This window comes from Podarcis melisellensis (genome assembly GCF_964234715.1).
Source record: "Podarcis melisellensis genome assembly, chromosome: 7".
Classification (NCBI taxonomy): domain Eukaryota; kingdom Metazoa; phylum Chordata; class Lepidosauria; order Squamata; family Lacertidae; genus Podarcis; species Podarcis melisellensis.
In genome coordinates this window covers 24,568,608-24,584,770 of record NC_138539.1, presented here as the reverse complement: position 1 = coordinate 24,584,770, position 16,163 = coordinate 24,568,608, and the positions used below count along the sequence as shown (strand labels likewise).

General features: G+C 46.6%; 2 protein-coding genes across 3 annotated transcripts in view; one reads left to right on the top strand and one right to left on the bottom strand.

The window, feature by feature from the left end:
• Positions 1-237: 237 nt before the first annotated feature.
• Positions 238-15,250, bottom strand: MTERF3 (mitochondrial transcription termination factor 3). Of its 2 annotated transcripts, none has more exons than XM_081919799.1 (8): positions 15,119-15,250; positions 12,199-12,539; positions 10,773-10,925; positions 9,615-9,804; positions 3,721-3,868; positions 1,842-1,913; positions 795-956; positions 238-485 (listed from the first exon to the last, which is right to left on the bottom strand). In XM_081919799.1, the coding sequence occupies exons 2-8, from the start codon at positions 12,524-12,526 to the stop codon at positions 291-293; spliced, it is 1,248 nt and encodes a 415-aa protein (XP_081775925.1). In that variant the 5' UTR covers positions 12,527-12,539; positions 15,119-15,250; the 3' UTR covers positions 238-290. The 2 variants fall into 2 exon arrangements, with proteins under 2 accessions (XP_081775925.1, XP_081775924.1); XM_081919798.1 differs by lacking the exon at positions 15,119-15,250 and adding an exon at positions 13,101-13,482.
• A 237-nt stretch (positions 15,251-15,487) lies between these two features.
• PTDSS1 (phosphatidylserine synthase 1) overlaps positions 15,488-16,163 on the top strand; it is a 38,610-nt gene continuing 37,934 nt past the window's right edge. Inside the window, exon 1 of the mRNA XM_081919766.1 lies at positions 15,488-15,725. Within this exon, the coding sequence (XP_081775892.1) occupies positions 15,547-15,725 (179 nt within the window). The 5' untranslated portion in view covers positions 15,488-15,546. The remainder of the gene's footprint in view (positions 15,726-16,163) is intronic.

Here is a 16,163-nt window from a genome sequence, read left to right as displayed (position 1 = left end):
GATTTTTTATTGGGTTGTTGTTTTTTGGTTTAACCAAAACTTAACAGAAAAAACCTCCAACAAATTCCCTCCCTCTCTTTCTCACCAGCAAGTCGGTAAGTATTATTGTCTTTATTCTGGGTCTTCTTTTGGTATTTTGTCAGCAGTACAAAATATGCCTGTTTGTATATTTTTAAGATGTAGAATTAGATGTAGGTTTTCTCAACGAAGTTGTCATTTTTGCCACAAAATATGCAATTAAGAAAAACATCTTCAGATTTATTTTATTAACAAAGTTTTTTTCTTTTCTTTTACAGTGTTTTCAAGAAAATGCAGAAGTCTTCTTTTTCTGCTTTGGCAACTTCTGTGCAGAACACATCATCTGGCAGGGATACCAGTTTTTCTAAGGAGATATAATTGGGCTGTTTTGGATCATATTGTGCTCTTCCAATGAATTTAAGAAACATGTGTCTTTCTTTGATTCGTAGCAGCTTTGAATTAAAAACCTGAAATGAAAACAAGATCAATGCTAATCACGGAAATTGCCAAGACTGCCCTCCTATGTACACTTACATGCTAGTAAGACATACTGAAAACTGTAGGAGTAACCTGTTAGCTCAAACCTGCCCACATTTACTATGTGGCATTTAAGGCTAACAATCATATCAGCAAACTGATGCCATTCTACAATATATTAACCTAGGCCTTTCCATCACACAGTCTGTAGACGACAGAACTTTCCCTTCAATACAGTTCCCAGTTTTCAAACTTCTTCCTATGACTGCAGTTAACTAGGTAGCATCCAAGAGTCTCACCTGAGGAAAATGAACCATCAGGCTGTGGGGAATGCCCATGACGTTGTGCACGTAGTCAAAGATCTCCGTTAGCTTCCTTTTGCTTATACCTAAATTCTTGGGGATTCTGTGTGCAATATGCCGAATTTCATTCTTACTAAAACCAAGTTCCAGCTCATACACCTGAAAAAGAGTGATTGTGATGAATTCGGCTAATGTAGCTTAAAACACATTGGGAAAGAGGGAAATATGTTGATAAGTGATGAGACACAGGAGAGAGACTTCTTTTTATTGTATTGTAGGCTGAAAACTTGCAATAAAATTTCAGGTAAAAAAAGGAGAGGCACTTCTGTAGCAACCTGGAAGCTGCCCAGGCAGCTTATAAAAAAAGAAGAAGCAGAAGCACGAAGCCTCCATCACATTTGTGCAAACTGCCAGGCCTGAAGTATTGTCCATAGTCCCATACTTACGAGGCCACCACAATTCTTTTCCATAAAGCCTGAAGTCCTCTCTTGCACTAGAGGAACACGCATAACTACTAAATTATATTGGAAGTCTAAAATTGCCATTTTTACTCACGAAAAAGTTCTAATGATCCCTGCTTGTGCCTAAGTCTTTAAAATGCCATTTTGTCATTTGTCCCTTCAAAAACCCGAATAAAATGGCACAAGGAGTTTTGGGGGATACTTTGATGACCCTTAGGATCTCATGTCACATACGGTGAAGTAATATCGCTGAGCTGACTCATGCCTCCTCATTCCACTGATTGATGCTTTCCGTCATCAAGAGACACCCTAACTGAATCAGAGTTCCAGTGCTTGAGCAGTAGAACCAGCGGCAATCCTTCTCTAGGATTCCAGCATCCACTTCAACAACGTTTTTAAGTAGCAGATTATAAGACCAAGTTATTATTCACGCTACATTTTGCTACCTGACAAGTGTTAAGTAGTCCTGCCGCGTGTGCAATCGTATCTAGGCTGCTGTACTTCTTATATTTCCTGTTACATCTCTTAAAGCTTTTCTAAGAGCTCAAATGGGTAACTACTCTAAGATACTATCCTAACTTACCTTCAGGTTTTCTTTAATAGGCTCAAGACTGCCAGTCAGTAACCTTGGAAGACGAGTTACTACATCTCTGGTCTGTATTTTAAATACAAGGAAGGAAAAATAGTAAGGAAAGTAATGTGTATTAGATATTATCTGCTTAAGATAAAATAAATTTGTATTTGAATTTCTTTATTGGACATTTTTTAACAACACTGAATTATTCTACTTGAAAAGGCGTACATTTTCCACTGGGTGAGCAAAAGGCCCTCAATATGTGGCATTTTCCCTGCACAATAATGTGTGAAGATACTTATTTATACTAATATGATTACAGTCAAATTTCTGCTTACGTCCACCTCTGCTTGCTTTCATTTTGCCCAATGTCCACGGCAAACCTGGAAGTATCCGGCGGGGGTTGCCGCCATTCGCCCATGTGCAGAAGTGGCGATCGCCATTAACACATGCGCAGAAGTGGGCAATTGCCACCCGCACCTGCGCACAACAGCGCCTCTCCCAGCGACCTGTTTCGACCTCTGGAATGGATTATGGTCGCAGGTAGAGGTTCCACTGTACGTGCAATCTTGGGAAGGTCACTATTGGAGCAATGCTATGCACCTCTCCGCTGAAGTAAGCCCCACTCTTCAACAGGACATACTCCTGGGTGTGTACAGTATTTTAGCCTGTGTCTCAGGATCAATGAATATACAACTATCTTTCCTTCATATATATACTGTAGGGTACTGCATGCGTCAGGGGTCGCAAAGTGCCCACCTCATAGCCAGAGGGAGAAGAAGATAAGCCCTGCAGTGCTTGGTAGAAGTCTTTTTTTCTTTTTGCTTTGTTTCATGGTCTCTGACCAAGGAAAAACTGAAAGATCACCCAAGCCAGCGATGCCACTAATTAATGGAAGCCCAAATTAAGGAACAGATCCAGCCTGGGTGACTCTTTACAGAGAGTTTCACCCTTCATGCTGCCTGCAAAAATGTATCCTGAGGATCCAGCCACCACAGGGAAAGGCTTGAGTGGGGTGGAAGGAGTGCTGGTGTATTCAGACAGCTTCCCTAAGGCTGGCTCCACTTGCCTAAAAGCCTCAGCTCTGTAAGCAGAAACTCCAAAGCTACTTTCTAGAGTTCTGTTTGGGATTGTATGGTTTTTGGCTCTGCCCAGTCTTGGGTTGCTGTTGACCGCCTTCCACTGTTTGCGTTGTGGGTGGGGTATGGCAGCTTTAGGGAACATCAGGTTTCTCCTCTTTAACTAGCCACAGAAGATCCCGGCACCCTCTCAATATTCTGGGGGCTACTTTTAAGATACGTTCTGCCGCAGGCCAGCCACCTATGCTGCACCCATGATAAGTGTGTGTATTTGACAAAACAATTTCAAAAAGGCTTTCGTAGGACAAGTTCTCAACATATTGTGTAGCTCAGGCATGGCCAAACTTGGCCCTCCAGATGTTTTGGGACTACAACTCCCATCATCCCTAGCTAACAGGACCAGTGGTCAGGGATGATGGGAATTGTAGTCCCAAAACACCTGGAGGGCCAAGTTTGGCCATGCCTGCTGTAGCTGAACCTCCATTCTGTGACCTTGTTGACTGAAATTCCAAGTCAATTATTTATCTGTTAGCATAGGCATTATTCCATATAAAATTAGTATTTCAGGATAACTAGCAATGAACTTATACTGGGTGTTCCTCAAACATCTGGATGAACTAGTTTGAACTGTCCGCACAAGGTAGTATACTTTATATATGGTTCTAAGAAGATAATAGTATTTTAGAAGCAGTATTTTAGGTCCCAGTAATGCGAGAGATATTAGCTACCTGCTTGTAGAGTTTGTTTAGTTATTTTAACAATAGGCCCTCTGGCCCAATCACCATGACCCAAGTGAAAACAGAAGGCACCTTTTGTGAATTGAGTCCAAGTTCTTTTTGGAAGAAACCCAGCCTATTATCCAGTCTTTCCACAGAAAAGAGGAGTAAATATGGAGCCCCTGAGACCATCTGTGCAATTGCTTCCTTGCTGAATTTTTTTGATGTTAGATAAGCTACCCTGGAAGAAAGAAAGATCCAAATTAAAATGAAGGAAATAAGAAAGGTCATCATTTATCCAGCTCTGCCAGTTCCTCAGCGGTATGTTTCAAAATGACGGATGTTTTAATAATATTAACAAGCAAAGCTGCCAAGAAGAAGGGTGGAAAAGTCTGCAGGTATGACAAAAGCAAAATACCGTGATTTCCAATTAACGGCAAAGAAAATAAACACTCTTGGTGCAAAATATTTTACGCCTGGATTAATTTAATGATTTCCAGCTGTACTTAAACAAAAATTATGTCAAGACCAGCCCACAATCTTACTATCCAAAATGGCTTGCACTGAAAGAAATGTCCACTTTCACAATCAAAATTGGCAATTTAATGAAGGTGATCTGATGAACTAAAGGGCATCTTTAGAAGAAGAAAAAAGTAATCACAGGAACAATCCTAAACATCTACATCCTACACCGACATACAGGTGAAGGAGAGAAGCAGATCAGGTTAGCTGCCACTACTGTCAATGCTGCCTGCTAAAGACTAGGCCCTTAAAGGCTATGATATGCCTATTTATTCGGAGGGATATAATCCTAGGTTCCCTACCACAGTATACTCCTCTTAGCCATGTCTTTTTGTTTCCACTGAGAAGGTGAAGGGAGCTGAATGGAACTAGTTGTACGTTGTGAAATTCTCCCTGTAACCGGGGAGAAGGGGAGCCACAGAGGCAAGATAATCTGAGCTGAGTGGCAGAACATCTGCCTTGAACACAGAAGGTCCCAATTTCAACCCCTAGTACATCCAGGTCGAGCTGGGAGAGACTGCCTATCTGAAACCCTGGAGAGCTGCTGCCAGTCAGTACTGACAATACTGAGAGCAAGATGGATAAATGGTCTGACTCAGTTATAAGGCAGCTTCCTATGTTCCTATGACTTGTTCCCTCCGACCAGCAGGGGGCAAGCTTTTGCAGATGAAGGGCCACATTGCCTTATGGGAAACCTTCTGCAGGCTGTGCATCAGTGGTAGGAAAGGCCAGAGGCAAAAAGTGGATGCAGCAATCCATGCAACTCTTACTTGTGTATAGTAGGGTACATGATAGCTCAGTTGGTAGAGCATGAAACTCTTCATCTCAGGGCCGTGGGTTCAAGCCCCATGTTGGGCAAATGATTCCTGCATTGCAGGGGGTTGGAATAGACGACCCTTGTGGTCTTTACAATTCTAGCATTCTACGGTTATATAGTACTCTACTTTCCAGCGATCTAAAAATCAGTGGTTTGCATTTACAACTGCTGCCTCTTCATTCAGGCAAGCAAGAAATATTCCACAGTTCAAAGACACATTCCAAGCAGGGCAAAATCACTCCATGAAGAAACAGTGAGGAATGTGTCCTATGGAGAATCCCGAGGGCCAGATATAGAGAGCTCTGGAGGGCACAACCAGCCCCTAGGCCTGAGCCCCGCCCCACCTCAGACCATCTTAACATTATGCTCAGATTGTGAACCCCTTTATGGACAGAGACTGACGAAATGTATATTAGGTACCCTTACCCCATGGAATAGTGGGATACAAACCAAATCAAATAAAGTAACACCTATTAATTTAAGGGGTTTATTTCAGATAGGACAGAGCTACATATTTAAGAAATTTATACCCTGCTTTTCTCCGAATGTCTCAAAGCAGCTTACAAAAGATGCAGAATAAAGCATACAATATCTCATTGGTGGCTCAGTCACAACACTAGGAAGCCTGTGCACACCTAACTAGGAGCACAGGGTCTAGAGACATACGCTGAGTTAGGCAATGCTAAACAAATTATTTTCAGTGTAGTCTACCAGCTGTTGCTTCAGCCCAGGTTTACAAAATACCACATCCTGCTTCTATTGCATCAGCTTATGCTGCCACTACAGGAAGATACAAAACATTTGCATACTACTGCATTTACTTATCTAAAGAGCTATCTGAGTTTAGGCAAACATCATTTAGGGTCTGTTATCACAGGAGCAAGAAAGGTGCCTTTTGAAACCCTGGCACGATGGCTGTTGCCAGTCCATTTAGATAATACTGAGGTAGATGGACCAATGGTATGAGCTGGTATAAGGCAAATTCCTCTGATCCTAATTTTAACTATTAATTTGGTAGCTAACAGATATGAACACATTTTGCAGCAGCACCAGTACAACTGCACACTAGATTTTAAACCTGCTGAGATGCCCCAAATGCCTAAACCCAGCCAATTTTGAATCCTTTTTTTCCTGTTAATTGCATTCTATGTTCTGGAGAGGTATGTAGGAACTACAACAAAACAGAGCATTGTGGAGTGCTCCTCTTCAGGGTTCCACCTGTCTGCTTTAGATATACCGTATTTTTCGCCCTATAGGACGCACTTTTTCCCCTCCAAAAATGAAGGGGAAATGCGTGTGCGTCCTATGGGGCGAATGCAGGCTTTCGCTGAAGCCTGGAGAGCGAGAGGGGTCGGTGCACACCGACCCCTCTCGCTCTCCAGGCTTCAGGAGAGCCGCAGCGCCAGTGCCACAAGGTCGGGGGACAGCGGGGAGGCGGAACGCCGCCATCCCGCTGTCTCTCGATGTGGTTTGGAGGCTGACGGCGGGGAGACGCGTGCTTCTCCCGGCCGCCAGCCCCGCAAGCTCCGGGGACAGCTGGGAGGCGCAGCGCGTCCTCCCTCTGTCCTCGGACCTGATCTGCAGGCGGGCGGCGGGGAGAAGAGCGCTTCTCCCCGCTGCCTGCCCCGCAAGCTCCGGGGACAGCTGGGAGGCGCAGCGCGTCCTCCCTCTGTCCCCGGACCTGATCTGCAGGCGGGCGACGGGGAGAAGAGCGCTTCTCCCCGCTGCCTGCCCCCGCAAGCTCCGGGTACAGCTGGGAGGCGCAGCGCGTCCTCCCTCTGTCCCTGGACCTGATCTGCAGGCGGGCGGCGGGGAGAAGAGCGCTTCTCCCCGCTGCCTGCCCCCGCAAGCTCCGGGGACAGCTGGGAGGCGCAGCGCGTCCTCCCTCTGTCCCCGGACCTGATCTGCAGGTGGGCGACGGGGAGAAGAGCGCTTCTCCCCGCTGCCTGCCCCGCAAGCTCCGGGGACAGCTGGGAGGCGCAGCGCGTCCTCCCTCTGTCCCCGGACCTGATCTGCAGGCGGGCGGCGGGGAGAAGAGCGCTTCTCCCTGCTGCCTGCCCCGCAAGCTCCGGGGACAGCTGGGAGGCGCAGCGCGTCCTCCCTCTGTCCCCGGACCTGATCTGCAGGCAGGCGGCGGGGAGAAGAGCGCTTCTCCCCGCTGCCTGCCCCGCAAGCTCCGGGGACAGCTGGGAGGCGCAGCGCATCCTCCCTCTGTCCCCGGACCTGATCTGCAGGCGGGCGGCGGGGAGAAGAGCGCTTCTCCCCGCTGCCTGCCCCGCAAGCTCCGGGGACAGCTGGGAGGCGCAGCGCGTCCTCCCTCTGTCCCCGGACCTGATCTGCAGACGGGCGACGGGGAGAAGAGCGCTTCTCCCCGCTGCCTGCTCCGCAAGCTCCGGGGACAGCTGGGAGGCGCAGTGCGTCCTCCCTCTGTCCCTGGACCTGATCTGCAGGCGGGCGGCGGGGAGAAGAGCGCTTCTCCCCGCTGCCTGCCCCCGCAAGCTCCGGGGACAGCTGGGAGGCGCAGCGCGTCCTCCCTCTGTCCCCGGACCTGATCTGCAGGCGGGCGGCGGGGAGAAGAGCGCTTCTCCCCGCTGCCTGCCCCGCAAGCTCCGGGGACAGCTGGGAGGCGCAGCGCGTCCTCCCTCTGTCCCCGGACCTGATCTGCAGGCAGGCGGCGGGGAGAAGAGCGCTTCTCCCCGCTGCCTGCCCCGCAAGCTCCGGGGACAGCTGGGAGGCGCAGCGCGTCCTCCCTCTGTCCCCGGACCTGATCTGCAGGTGGGCTGCGGGGAGAAGAGCGCTTCTCCCCGCTGCCGGTCCCACAAGCGCCTGGGGGGAAATAATTTTTTTTCTTTATTTCCCCCCAAAAAACTTGGTGCGTCCTATGGGCCGGTGCGTCCTATGGGGCGAAAAATACGGTACTCCATTATATTCCCCTGACTCCTCTCCCTTCAACAGTCACCTAACATTTCATGGCCACTAAGCAGAGTAGACTCATTCCTTAGTAGGGCCTTTTCAGGGTTTCCCATCCCAGTTTTTCCTCATCCTTGAATAATTTTTCTTCTTCTGCAGATCTTGCGGTTCACCCAAGCCTGTAAACACTTGTGTCATGCACAGGTATGGTACTCTTTTGGCTACATAAAGATGCACACTTGAAAAATGTTTCATGATTAGTGTACATATTTATGAAGAGATCGTATTGATGCCTCATTCTTGAGAGCCATCATTTCACTGCTCCAGACTGTCTGAGTAAGATATTGTGTGAGGCTTATGCTGGGTCAATACAATTACTCAACCTGTCTGGTACATAAAGCTTTTTATTGCTCAGCTTTGCATTCTTTCTCTGAAGCAGATACTGGCAATTGCAAAAGTGACACTTTCACTTTAGACAAATAAGTCTATGCTCCTGTTCATTGTTTTAACTGCATTATGTTTAGGATGAAAGGACTTGGGTAGCGCTGTGGTCTAAACCACAGAGCCTAGGGCTTGCTGATCAGAAGGTTGGCGGTTCGAATCCCCGTGATGGGGTGAGCTCCTGTTGCTCGGTTCCAGCTCCTGCCAACCTAGCAGTTCAAAAGCACATCAAAGTGCAAGTAGATAAATAGGTACCACTCCGGCGGGAAGGTAAACAGCATTTCCGTGCGCTGCTCTAGTTTGCCAGAAGTGGCTTAGTCATGCTGGCCACACGACCCGGAAGCTGTCTGCGGACAAACGCCGGCTCCCTCGGCTTGTAAAGCGAGATGAGCGCCGCAACTCCAGAGTTGTCCGCGACTGGACTTAACAGTCAGGGGTCCCTTTACCTATGTTTAGGATGCGCTGGCTTAATAGGCTGAAATCTTCTGTTCATCAGACTGAACAGTGTGGGTGTCTTTCAACCAGAACCGTCAATTAATAACAAGCCTTCAAGAGGAAGGGTGAATCAGGAGAAATGCATTTCTAACCAACTTCCTACTTTCCCCATTTATTTTCTACCACTCCACCCTGCCCAACAGCCTCTAGGAATAATTCCAATGACAAAGAATGTTTGAATTTTAATTCCACTCCCACAACACTATTTTTTGTGTAGTTGCCCCTACACCTAGGTTCATGTTTACGACACAAGATTAATTCTAATCCTCCTTACTTGAGAAAGCTGTCCTTTAGCTTAGCTGGTGTCTACATAAAGCTAAACTGTTCTGACAACTGCCATGTTCAGAAGAATGTCTGTAACAAAATTCTGCAGTTATGATTCTAAATACTTTGCTATTTCTGTTGAAAACAGACCAAGTATCTCCCACGCCCAGCTTCAGAAAATGTCCCAATGAAAGCAAAACCTATGTATGAAAATGGTTTGCTCATTTTGGGACTCCATTTGGAAATAATCATTTTCAATAACGGAGTCTGACCACCTTCTGCATAGCATAATCAGCATCTGCTGATGCTGAACACATGAAATTGTGGAATAGGATCACCAGCTATCCTTCCCCTACTACAACATTTGAGTGAGAAGGACAGCTTAAGCAGACTATACAAAATCCCTAAAGCAAAGTAACATATTTCAGGAATACACACATTAAATATATGAATATTTCAGGCATGTAGAAAGATGAGAGATGATAGATAGATGAGAGAGAACAAGATAACAGATTGATGAATACAGAAGTCATTTTACCTTGTCTTTAGATCTTCCACTTCTTCTCTGAAAATATAGGGATTTCTTGTGATAAATGGTCCAAGCTGCTTATCTTCCAAGCCAACATCCTTGAGAAACAGGATGATGTTTTTTATATCTTTTTCAAAGTCCAACTTGAGAAGTAGCTGGCCTGCAGCTGAACGTTTTTCCACTTTGGACAAATCAACTCCTGCAGCACATTCAAACATAAATTTAGTGGGATGCTTAATGAAAAATTCTGGATTTCTAATAGTGTAAGAATGTACAAGTTCATGCAAAGCGTCTTTAATGCTTTTTTATGGTATGTAGCAATGTTATCTAGTGTTGCCAAAAGGAGCTATGATACAGCAGCTATGTACTACTGAGGATAATGGCAGAATGGACTCAAAGGCTGCCCTCAAGTTTTTACTTACTGGGGTTTTAAAATCTGCAACAAACAATCATAATTGTGGACTGATTGAATGGGTTGGTTTCACTCTCTAGAACAATTCTCTGTGGCTCTCCGTATGTTGTTGGACTATAATTTCCATCATTCTCAACTACTGGCCATGCTGGCTGGAGCTGATGGGATTTGGAGTCCCCGCCTGGAGAGCCATGCATTTCTCAACCCTGTTCCAGATGAAGCCATTCAGAAAACTGCTGTCATAGGCATCTTGCAATTCAACACAGTACTTTTGCAAACCTGAAGCTGCAAATCTTACGGTCCACGTAGCTAAAATGAAGCCGTTCTAAGCAAGTTCTCATTTTTCACCGATTCCTCACAGTTCACACCGACCTGCTTCCTGCCCTTGAAAAACGTGAAAGATGCTTTTGCAGTGCTTTGCATTTTCCTATCTGCACTATACCCTTCTTGCTTTGTGGTCTGTATTTTTGAATACAGGGATAGCCAACTTGGTGCTTGGACCGCAACTGCCCAAGCACTACGGTCAGTGATGATGGGAGCTGCAGGTTCAGCATCTGAAGGGGACTGCTACCTCTGCTCTATACATTCTGCTGCTATCATGCTGTGCATGCAAAACCATTTTTTGCCATTTTACTGTATCAAAAGCAAATAATTTGCACAGCAAACTTTGTATGCACAGCATCATGATCTAGGAAGAGAAGGCTGAAGAGTCTTTAGCATATCTTGAAGAACCTGCCCGGTACAGCTATGCTTACCTAAAAGCACCAGCTTCTGCAGTGTTTCTGAATGATTGACATAATCTTGAAGCGTGAATGATTCAAAAGGAAGTGGTGGCTCAGCCCTGATCTGAAGAGCCTCGTCTTCCGAAACTTCCTCAAAAGGGGATGAAGGCAAAGTGTCTTCTAATCCTGAAGGTCATTAAGGAAAAAGAATCATTGAGAAAACAACAGATATAACATTTTCTCTCTCCCTGTGTGCGGCGTTTACCTTCACAGAGGCCAGGGGGAATATAATTCTACTAATTCAGGGAAGGAAAATTGCACAATTTAAATTTAGAACTAGAGTGATCATCAGCTTTCTGACAGTGAGATCTTCTGCTATGCAACAGTTACCGAGAAAAAATGAGCATAAGAACAGAAAATAGACACTGAACTTTGAATGGGATAAGTTACTGTCACATTATTTCATTATTGTGGACAATTCACAAGTGTTCACTGATCCTATTGTTCCTGTTTGTCTGACTTTCAACAGCAACTGGTATATTACTGTTCAAAGCAACAGAAGAATAACAACAGCAGGTGGAGCCCTGGAGGCAGACAATGCATAGTTATTGAGGAGTCCTATCCTATGTATTCCAAACAGGGATGGCTGTATCTGCCATTTTTAATTTCTCTCAGTTTCTCATTTTCCAATCTTAAATTAAGTCCCCTGTATTTCTATATCAGTTTACTTTTTTTTAAAAAAATCCTCATGATAATACACATTGTTATGTACAATTATGCCTAATTATACACATTTCTGCAAAGGAATGCTGCCTAATATAACATTATTTTCTCCTATATAAGCATTTATACACACTTTGCCCTAGAATATGCACTTCTGTAAACATTATTTGACAGGAGAACTGCATTTCAAAATTTAGAGAAGGACGGTGTGAGGAAGGACTGTGTTTTGGTTCATGTATTGTTTCAGAAAGTACAAATTAATTATGTTTACCTAAATGCGAATTGAATCAAATTCCGCCCCCTCCCGTCCCCAATTCTAGAAGGGTAGCAGACTATAATTTAAAGGTGAACATATAGAATGCTGGTGTGCAAGGGACAAAAATCACAGGGACTTCACTGTTCTCTTGTTGTGCTGCCATGACCTAAGCCATGGTTGGCTTAGCATTACATTTCAAACCTGGGCCCATGGTTTGTCTCTCTCCAAGCAGGCCATAAGCCATAAACCAGGATTTGGATGCAAAGCTAAGCCAAACCATGGCTTAACTTCCAGCAGTGCAGGAAGAACTGAGCCCTTAAAGAGTTCACTTACAAACAATAATTTGGAAACGCAATCCAATAATTCCAAGCCTCTTTACAAGCAAGCAAGCAATGCATAAGAAATGAGGTTAAAAATCTAAATTTTAGATATGGTGTTAGGAGGGTCACAACCTTCATCCTTATTTTATTTGTTACATACCTTCTTCAAGCAATGCTTCAGTATATGAACTGGATATTATTTCAGTTTCTGGTCTGTTAACTAAGGATGAATTATTATCTGGACTCTGATACAGTTCAGTGCTTGAACTACAGAATCGTAAATGGTTATCAAAAAGTACAGTCTTAGAGTTCTTTGACGCTAGTTGACATGAGTATCTGTAAGGACAAAACAATGGCAATCCGGATTGTTGAAGAGGAAGTGTCCATGTTTTGACAGTTTGTTTTCTTAGCTGTTTTGCACTATTCACAACACTGTTTTTCTTTAGCAAGGGGCAACATCTGGATATCTGTCGAGTCAATGAAGCCATCTTAGTCAATATTCTGTCAAAATTGAGAAAGAAAATGGTCAAGGGAACATTCAAACCAATTTTGTATGAACAAAAGTTTACACAGGAACAATGAATGAATTCGATTAATATTTAAGCAGAACTGAAGTGCATTCAGTACCATTTTGCAAAAGTATTATTTCACTATGTCTACCATATAGCAAAGGTCTAAAGCATCCATCCCCAAACTACTGCCCTCCAGATGTTGGACTACGAGTTCCATCATCCCTAAGCATAAGTCATACTGCCTGTGACTGATGGGAGATGTAGTCTAAAACATCTGCAACATGTCAAGCTAGAGAAAGCTGATATAAAGCAATATAATATTACTGTCATGCTGCATAAGTGTAGAGTAGCAATACTTTCTTGGAGATGTTTTTGGAATACTCCAACAATCTTTGAGTCCTACACAGCAGCAGGGGTCCCACTGCCAATTCTGGAGCCTCCTGGCTGTGCTACTCTATCCAGCTACTTGCTGTCACTACCCATTTCCCTGTCCTTTCTCAGCAACAATAGGAAGGAAAAAGAATAGCAATAGCAGCCTCCACTCACTCGCCCTCCATTCCTCTGGGTAGTGATACAGATCAGCTCCAGAGTGGGTGGGAGGCAGCGGCAAGCAAACGGATACTGGCAGGAGGACATAGATCCATTCAAGAAAAAGTGCCCACTGAGGACATGAGTACCTTTAGAACTTGCCCAAACCTCCCCGCACAGAACCCCTGGAACACTGCTATACCACAAAACATAAAACAGAAGAACATGTTAGCTTAAAATACCACAATTTTACATTATTTCAGGTTTGTATATCTCCCCGTGGGGAGTAAGAATTGACTTCAGTAGTCAAGCAAAGGACACAGACACACTCTCTCTCTGGCTTGTTTATGTGCCACAAATAAATTATGAACTCTGGTGCATTTAGGCTGGCTGGCTAAGATGACTTTCTGCCTGGGGACTGCTAAAAAGAGAAGACTGCTTCCATCATAAGTCCCATCTGCACAGCCCCACTCCACAACCTTGGATTCGCAAGTATTGTGGGGGTATAACTCCCATCACCCCCCGCCCATGATTAAACTGGCTGGAGATGACTGGAAAAGTTGCACCAGGATTGTGCTAAGAGCTGCTCCCTGGCATGTATCAGGGAAGAACATGGAAAATGCTCTCTGAAAAAATCCCTAGATTTGGTTGTGATATTAATTTGAGTGTCTTTTTGTAAACTGCTGTAAGTGACTCTTGGGGTTCCAAAGAGGGGCACAACTAATCTACGTAGATAACTGCTTGCGTCAGAATTGCAGCTTTAACATCTATGTAAATACGGACAGAATTGGGCTATACATATCCTATTGTGCTCAATGACCCTTGCTCTCAAGGCAGTGTGCACAGGATCCTACCTTCATTCTCCCAGCATACTGCTACATAGCCTTATGCAGTTTATCTGGAGAAGGGCCTTAGCTCAATGGTAGAACCTTGCATGCAAAAGGCGCTAAATTCAATTGCCTGCATTCTCCAGGTGGAGCTGGGAGAGTGTAGACCAGCTGCTCTCAACTTTGAGTCCCCAGATATTGTTGGGACTATTGTCTCATGAAGTGCCTAGAGACAGATAGGTGGACTGCATGTCCACAGCATTGACCAAAGGAGAAATGACTGCTGGGAGGAGTGCAGAGAGAAGAAACCCCATGGTGTATTTGAAACTGGACGCCTTCATTTGCCCAAGCTGCAATAAAATACATCTCTCCCATATTGGTCTGGCACTGTAACTCTCAAACTGTTTGACTTTACTCTGATGGTGCACTCTTCCGTTGTCTCTCAAGACAGCTGGTTGCCAACTAAATTGCAACAACAAAAACAACAACTATTTTATTATTTATACCCTGTCCATCTGGCTGGGTTTCCCCAGCCATTCTGGGCGGCTTACAGAATATATAAACCATCATAAAGCATCAAACATAAAAAAACTTCCCAATGAAGCCTTCGGACGTCTTCTAAAAGCTGTATGATATGATAGCTCAGTTGGTAAAGTATGAGACTCAGTCTCAGGGTGGTGGGTTCGAGTCTCGGGCTAGGAGAAACATTCCTGCATTGCGGGTGTGTGGATGTGTGTGTGGACAAGTTGACCCTCAAGGTCCCTTCCAGCTCTGCAATTCCTTGATACCATTTCCATCATCCCTGACCCCTAGGTCCTGCTAGTTAGGGGATGATAGGAGTTGTAGTCCAACCACCTCTGGGAACCCAAAGTTGAGAAAGGCTGGTGTAGACAATACTGAGCTAAATGGACCCGGCAGCCTGACTCCGTACAGGGCAGCTTTCCACGTTTCTGGTTGCAAACCCCACTGAACCCAGAGCCTGGGCTTTACTTCCGAGCGAAGCATGCAAACTGACTGAGCCAGAGAACCGAATCGAGATGAACCGAATCAAGAGGCCCTTCGGGGACGCAACAATAGAAGCCGCCGTTCCAAAGGGGATTCCTCGAGGGGAAGATGAACTCAGACCGGCGCTGAGTCCGCAGGGTCCAGCCCCTCGCCCTCCCCGAGGCCCGGCTCTGACAAAGCCGTATCGAGACCTAAGCGAGGCGTTTACCTGGCGTCCCGCCGGCGCCGAGTTGCCCCTGTCAGGAAAGTCCCCGGCTCGCCCCAGCCATGCAGGCCCTCGCCTGCCCCGGCCTCGCTGCGGCGGTCGCGCTTCCCGCTCGGGCGAAGGCCTCTGACGCGCGGGAAGGAGGCGAGGCTCCCCAGCCGGCTCCTCCCCGCGGCCTGCGGCGGCCCAGCAAGGCCCGTCCCTCCGTCGCGCCTCCTCTCCCCCCGCGTCCCCTCCTGGGGCCGCCGCGGCGCCGCTGCAGCAGCCTGGCCAGCCGCCCAGCGCGCTCCCTGCCGTCTTTCCACCCCGCGCCGGCTCCTTCGGCCGCGGTCGGGCTGAGGCGGCGGGAGCGGGGCGCCCCCGCGGTGGCCGCCGGCGAGGCGAGGAGGAGGCGGAGGAAGAGGAGGAGGCGGCCGCCGGGCGGCGAGGCGATGGCGTCGTACATGGGCAGCCGGACCCTCAGCAAGGACGACGTGAACTACCGGCTTCACTTCCGCATGATCAACGAGCAGCAAGTGGAGGACATCACGCTGGAGTTCTTCTACCGGCCGCACACCATCACCCTGCTCAGCTTCACCATCCTCAGCCTCATGGCCTTCGCCTTCACCAGGTGGGGGAAAAGGGTTGGGGGGCGGGCAGCGCTGTGGGGAGCCGTGTTGCCCCGAGAGGAGAAGCTCCCTTGGGGGAGAAGAAGAAGAGGAGCCCCCTCGGGGCAAAGTAGGGGCTGCGGTGGGTGGGGATGGCGACGGTCAGCCCTGCTGAGGCGGAGAAGGGCTTGGTCCTCTTCACCACCCGAGTGAGGAAATCTCTCACGAGTCCAGGGAAGAAAGATGGGTTGCGGGTGCCATCGGTTCTTCCTATGCACGTTTATCGAGGTGTAAGTTCCACTAAGGGTGTTTTTTTTTTAACCCCTCAAAAAATTAGGCAAGCCCCCCCCCACCCGTCCGTTATCTGAGAAAACACAGAATCGCAAAAAGTACCATTTTCCTGATGAATTTGCAAATGTGTCAGAATCAATGGAAGCAGCAGAAATTCGTTTTCCTTATAA

Excerpts from the sequence above, each read along its gene's own strand:
- MTERF3 (XM_081919798.1), bottom strand. The coding sequence starts at position 13,186 with ATGTCCTCCTGCCAGTATCCGTTTGCTTGCCGCTGCCTCCCACCCACT. Across the intron at positions 3,869-9,614 it reads GTGGAAGATCTAAAGACAAG|GGTAGCTTATCTAACATCAA; the intron begins GTAAAATGACTT and ends TCTTTCTTCCAG. Across the intron at positions 1,914-3,720 it reads TTGGACTCAATTCACAAAAG|ACCAGAGATGTAGTAACTCG; the intron begins GTGCCTTCTGTT and ends TTTAAAATACAG.